The sequence below is a fragment of the Atta cephalotes genome (assembly GCF_000143395.1).
Source record: "Atta cephalotes unplaced genomic scaffold scaffold00008, whole genome shotgun sequence".
NCBI lineage: Eukaryota > Metazoa > Arthropoda > Insecta > Hymenoptera > Formicidae > Atta > Atta cephalotes.
The window spans coordinates 6,221,503-6,228,004 of NW_012130072.1; the positions used below are offsets into that span (position 1 = coordinate 6,221,503).

At 27.8% G+C, this 6,502-nt stretch overlaps 1 protein-coding gene across 1 annotated transcript in view; it reads left to right on the forward strand.

The window, feature by feature from the left end:
- The first annotated feature begins 552 nt into the window (after positions 1 to 552).
- LOC105627379 (protein NDRG3) overlaps positions 553 to 6,502 on the forward strand; it is a 70,552-nt gene continuing 64,602 nt past the window's right edge. The window contains exon 1 of the mRNA XM_012208661.1: positions 553 to 782. Within this exon, the coding sequence (XP_012064051.1) occupies positions 553 to 782 (230 nt within the window). The remainder of the gene's footprint in view (positions 783 to 6,502) is intronic.

Here is a 6,502-nt window from a genome sequence, read left to right on the forward strand (position 1 = left end):
TGTAACACGGGAAGGGATTTTTCCTTAAATCGAGAATTTCCCTTTGCACAGTGTCGTGAATCGGGCTTAGTGTATTACAAAAGCTTGGATAATACGCGTTTCCTGGAAGCTTCCTCTTTCTACACTTCTTCTGTTTTTCCGCCGTGTATCCTGTCACTCTTTTCAAACTCGTTTCACAAGGTGGGTCGAGACCCGATAATGACAAAGGAAGAGTATCGCTTATTTATCTGCTCAACTTGGCGTAACGAAATTATTACACCACTGCCGGCAGGCCCTCTCGCTAATGTAATTGTGTCATTTACTAACCAAGTAATGTGTTTAGTTGGCGAGTCTATATAAAGGTGAGCATTCAATCGTGGCCACAGTCTATATCGGTTACTCGGATGTGACAAAGCATAGGTGAATTATCGATCACCAATTCGATTTTTAAACGCAGATTGATGTTGCAATCGAAATTTTAATTTTTAATTCGGAACATTTGTGAAAGCGTGAAAAAGAAAATGTGGGGAAGAAAAAACGTAAGAAAGTGAAACGGATAAAGTGAAAAGAAGGATGATTAAGAAAATATCGGAGTATGCCAAACCAAAGATTTGGTGTCCGCAAGAGGATTATCACTTGCCTGGAGATGGTATTTCTATATCTACCACTTCTGCCTTTCCGAGCTCGATCAATGAAGAGAGTAAGATTGCGATTTATTACAAAACCGGGATGAAGTGTGAAGATGGAAGAATTTTTGTTCTGCAGCCTTCGATAGTGATTACTACTGACACAACATGTCACAGGTACATTAATAAATTAGACAAATTAGACAAATTAATATTCTCAAGACTATTTTAAACTTGAAATTATATATTATTTTAAACTATTTTGAATGCTAATAAATTCTAACGATAAATCTATAGATATGTTAACGATCTATCAAAATGTTGTACACATATAACATATAGTTTGACCGAGAATTTGACATTAAAACATACTCAAATAAACATTTAGTGTTGTTGCTCTTCACTGTTATTAATATGAAAAACAGAAATTAAAGCGAAAGATTAATATAGAGATTAATATAGAGATTTCAAAAATTTTCCAATTAAACGAATAAAGAAGTAATTTAAAACATATTAAGCATACAGAATAAATTATTCAAATAATTTTCCCGAGAGTATATATTTATTAGATATGAAATTCATTATATATCATTTCAATTAAATTAATTAAATTAAAAGGTTTTAATATAAATATATAAAATTTTATTCTTTTAAGTAAAACATAGAGCCATTTTTTAATCACCAAATATCTAAATGATGACACTTAATATATAAATTGCTAACAACTAATTATTTTATCAAATTTTTCAAATGCTAAATTAATATTTTTTTAAATTAATATATTTTTTTCATAATACTTGATTAGAGAGATTATCAATAAATTTTTCTCACTTATCGATACGATTTTCAATAGATTGACAAAAACATATTCGGATTAACTATTAAACCGTGCCGTTTTATAGTAGTTTAACGGATTTAGTCGATCGGAAATTAATAATTATTTAATACTAAGCTGTCACTGTCTATTCGACTAATAAATTAACTAATCACGCAATAAATATAGTATATAATTTATAATACGCAGTATTAAAAATGTAAATATATTTGTAAACTGAATTACTATACAATTTACAAAGAAATGTTAATTTTTCTATAATGATTTTTGTAACAGAAAAGTATGACTTTATTGTATTCATTATATAATTTCCAAATTATATTAAATTCTTGATATATTCCAATGAAGAATTTACAAATTATATTACATATTAAAATGTAAATATCAATCAAAATATATTATATTACGTATATATTATTTATTTAAAAAGAATGCATAAGATTATTAGGTCAAATGAAATAAAAATTTGTTCAAGAAAATTGTAAATGTCTGATTGCAAACATATCGAAAAAAAAACATATCGAAAAAGATATTAATTTATAAATTTCAAAATTTCAAAATTTTATGTTTAAACTTATGTAATTTTTATTTTTACGCATTAAAAATTTTAAAATTATAAAAAAATAAAAGAAGAGAAGCACAGCCAATTTAAGTAAAAAGAAAACTCGGGAACCTTGTGATTATATGTAACAAGTTTATTTTTGTTTGAAAATATAAGGTAGCTCATTATTTGTAATTTTAAATGTGTCATGCACGCTTCACCATTCGAGTTTCAAATTTACAAGTCTAAATTATACCTTGTTCATTATTTAAGCAAAAGAGTGTAATTATGTTCACTATCTCAATGTTTACGAGTTAGTTAACATTGATATTTAAAATTATAGTATTAAAAATAATAATTTCCTCCTGTCACAAATAAATAATACATATCTAAAACTTGAAAGTTAAAAATTCTTAAATTTTATTCGTGGTATTTCCATTAAATAGAGCAACTAAAATAGACGTAATAAATAAAGAAACTAAAACAATTGAAATAAAACAGAAACTCGACCGACTCGTGCAAAATGAAAACATGTTGCACGATTCGCCTCTAATGAAACGGCATGTCCGAAAAGGAATAAAACCGTGTCGGTACCCGGGTCTCGTTCTGGACGTTGTTCACGTGCATCTTCGCAGAGAATTTCTCGCTCGGTATTCCTCAACGCATGCACGCGCGTGCCATTTGTTCGGATCAGTGTCTGCACAGAGATGCAGCACGGATGCAGAGTCAAGAGGCGACTGCAGTTACGAGCCGCGACTGCGACGGCGGCGCTCAATATATTCTTTCAGCACGTGTGGTCCAGACGAAAGATATAACGCCTAAGTCCCCTCAGAAAATATATATCCTTGATCGTCTCGGCATTTTTGATCACCGCATCGAACGCATTTCGACCGAGTGATTTTATAGAAACTTCGCCAACAATGCACGTCCGAGAGCGTTTTCTGCAATCCACTTGAATACGAACCGTGAAGAAATTCATATTTAATATGAAATAATATTTATATTTATATTGTTATAATTATATAAGTAAGTCGATTATAACATTCTTATTAGTTAAAACAGATATTGTAATTTCTAATTACATTATTTTAAAATCTGACTAAAAAAAATTATATTTAAAAAATATAGATATTATTATATCAGAAATATATTAATCATATCATACGAATAGGTAATTAAAGATAATTCTTCCATAAACTTTTCCCTATTTTGAATTATTTTGAAAACTAACTCAGAAGCATATCTTATCTTTCTATTATTATATAGAAATAATCATGCTTGAATTCCATCATCAATGTCATGTTTATCTTGCAAGTTATATTTCAGCTATTTATTTATTTTCGCTCCTTAATACGATACTTTATAAAGTCTTTTGAAATTTAATATTATGAAACCGATTATCGAATTAAAATAATATCAAAGATATTTCCATTAAAATAGCAATAAATTTGAATGGAAGTTAAGTGGGCTAAAATAGCAAAAGAAGCCAAGATGGTAACGGTTTCCTTCATAAACCTTCGTCTCTCGTTTTCAACCTCGAAAAATCGTCGGCGACCCTTGGCGAGGTTCTTTCCATTTGAACGAAAATAAATTGGTAGGTGAACTCGCTTTCCTGAACTCGCCCGCCACTACCCCCGCGGAATAGCAAAAGGAGCAAAAGATGCCACGTGGTTCTCGCTTCAGAAGCTGGGCGAGCGGAAGAGAGTTTACATTGATCAGCAAATCCCATCGGTTTCCCCATTAAATATTTACTGTGAACAGGAAGTCCGAGTGAAACCGTTAAGTTCGTAGCTTTGCGTCGTGCTGCAAACAACTCTGACTATACTAGAGAAGTATAACCGATTTTTAATCGATTTTTTTTTATTCGATAATGGTTGATTTCTCTCAATATTTTACATATGGAAATATAATTTTCATAAAGCAGCAGCTATATTTTTGTTATAAAATTTTTTCGTGCCTATTTGGTGGGAACATATATCGTAATAGAATATTTAAAAAATAAATATATCTAAGGTTTGTTGACGTTAATAATTCAATAATATTCTATATATATAAATCCTTGTTCAAATTATTCTATTCTCTACGCTAAAATTTATATAATTTTGCAAAATTTTGTTCTGCTAAATTTTCATTTATCTTTTTCACACCATGTAATTTTCAGAAATTTCGTGCATGATATTTACTTAACTATAGTTTTACTTAACTATAGTATTACTTAACTATAGTTTACTAAATATAAATAGATATTTCGAACAATTTATCAAGATCATATAAATTTAAAGCATAAAATTTATATTTACTTTATTAGTAAAATTTATAAGCTAAAATTTAGTATTTCATCAAGATCAAGAAATTCAAGAAATCTTGTCTTGGTTTGATTTTGTCTTCAAGACAAGATTAAAACAAGAAATTGGAAATTATTTTCAACACAAGACAAGAAATTGTTATCAAGATTAAGATTTCTTGACAATAAATCAAGAAATTTCTTGAAATTTCTTAAATTTCCGTGACAGTTTTTATTTTTAATAAAATTTTTATTATTTTAATATTTTATTTCTGAAAAATTTTGAATAAGTTAGGTTTCAACATTTTCAATTGTATTTATTGGTACTTATAACAGGTTATATAATATAGAAATATATATTCATACATTTTCACTATGAACAGAATGTAAATGGATTATTAAAAAAAGTGACGTCCCTGATCTAATCAAATTAATTATATTCACCGATATCCTTGTTATACCCAATATTAACTTTTACATTTATTATATCAAATTATTATATCAAATATATTAATTTATGTAAAGGAATATATATAAAATTAATATTGCGAGATTACTTGTAAAAGTATATTCTGTATAAACATTTGCGTATTTCTATTAATAATAGTATTAATTAAATCAGGAACGATTAAAATATATAATAATTATAATAATAAAAATTATATCTAATAATCTTAGAAATCTAATAATCTGAAATAGTTACATTTGGTAGTAAACCCGATAATATTAAAAATGATAATTTGAAAAATATTTTTAATCTGTATTAATAGATTTGTGCATAATAGATATTATAGGCACTTTTAAACCATGAATTTAAACATAGTAAACTACGAGACAACTCGACATACAATTTGTATCTATTTTCTTATTATCTCCTACGACATAGTCAAAAAGCACAAGGGCCCTGCTTAAAACATGAAGAAATTTCAAGAAATTCAAGATTTTTGAATTCAAGACAAGGAAATGTCAAGAAATAATCAAGACAAGAAAAACGAAATTTCTTATCTTGAAAATCAAGACAAGACAAGAAATCTTGTCTTGATGAAACAATAAAATTTATTGGTCCTAAATTTCTGTTTTTTTTTGTTTTATTTTTTTTAATAAATATATATATATATATATATATATATATATATATTATAAATATAAATATATATATATATATTTTAATAAATATATATAGTATATAGTATATAGTATACATATATATATATAAAACGTTGCTCATAGTTTTAAATTTATTATGTAGAAGCCTTTTAGATTTAGACTACTTTTTTTTCTTAAAATTTGTCTCTAATAAAATTAATTTCTTTTTAATATTATATCAAATGACACAAACTTTATTAAAGAATAAAATGTTAAAATGTTAATGTTAAAAAAATTAATTACTTATTGAATTAATTATCTTCTCTCTTACTGACTTTAAAATCTTCATCAAGAAACTGTTTTGTTTCTTTTATCTGATCGCGTCTTCAAACTTCTAAAAAAAGTTCGAATGCAAATGATTACTTATTCGCTTTTAAAATGACAAATGCTCGATTTGTAAAGCATACTCGAAATCGAATCGGTCGTTATAACAACAGACCCTTTCGCAGAAATGCAAAGCTTTTGCGAAGGTTTAGGCAGGTTCGTTGCCTAACACGTAGGCGAGCCCCGGACCGAGAATACCGATATATTTGCATAATTGTGCGTACAAATTCCGAACTTCGCCTGAGAAGGATTTGCTACGCGCATGACGCCACCATCGCGGTTAGCGTGAAGTCTAGCAAGAGAGAGAATCGTACTCAATGAATTATTTATGCGAATGCACGTCCTTTTAAAAGCCATCGTAATTCCATCGCAATGCTGGTTTGCCTTGCTCTATCGTGCAGAGAAGCATAAGTAATGACGTCTCATGAACAAATTCATCAATTTTCAGAAAAAAACGAATAACTTAAATGATATTGATACAAAATTTATTATGACTGTAGAACGTTAATCTGTGTAAAAAAAAAGCGTTTCAAGCAAGTTGTCCCAGTTTTATTTGACTTTATTATAAAAATAAAATATGCAATAATATTATTATAACCTAAATACAGTGAAAATGTCTTCACATCTATTAAGCTGATATAGCGTAATTGAATAAAAATTGCACAGAAATTTAGTGTTTTTTGTTGCTAATTTGTTGCTCTATTTTGTTGCTCCAGCCGAAAAAACAATGGCTATGCTAGCAATAAAAATAAAATTAGCACAGTTAT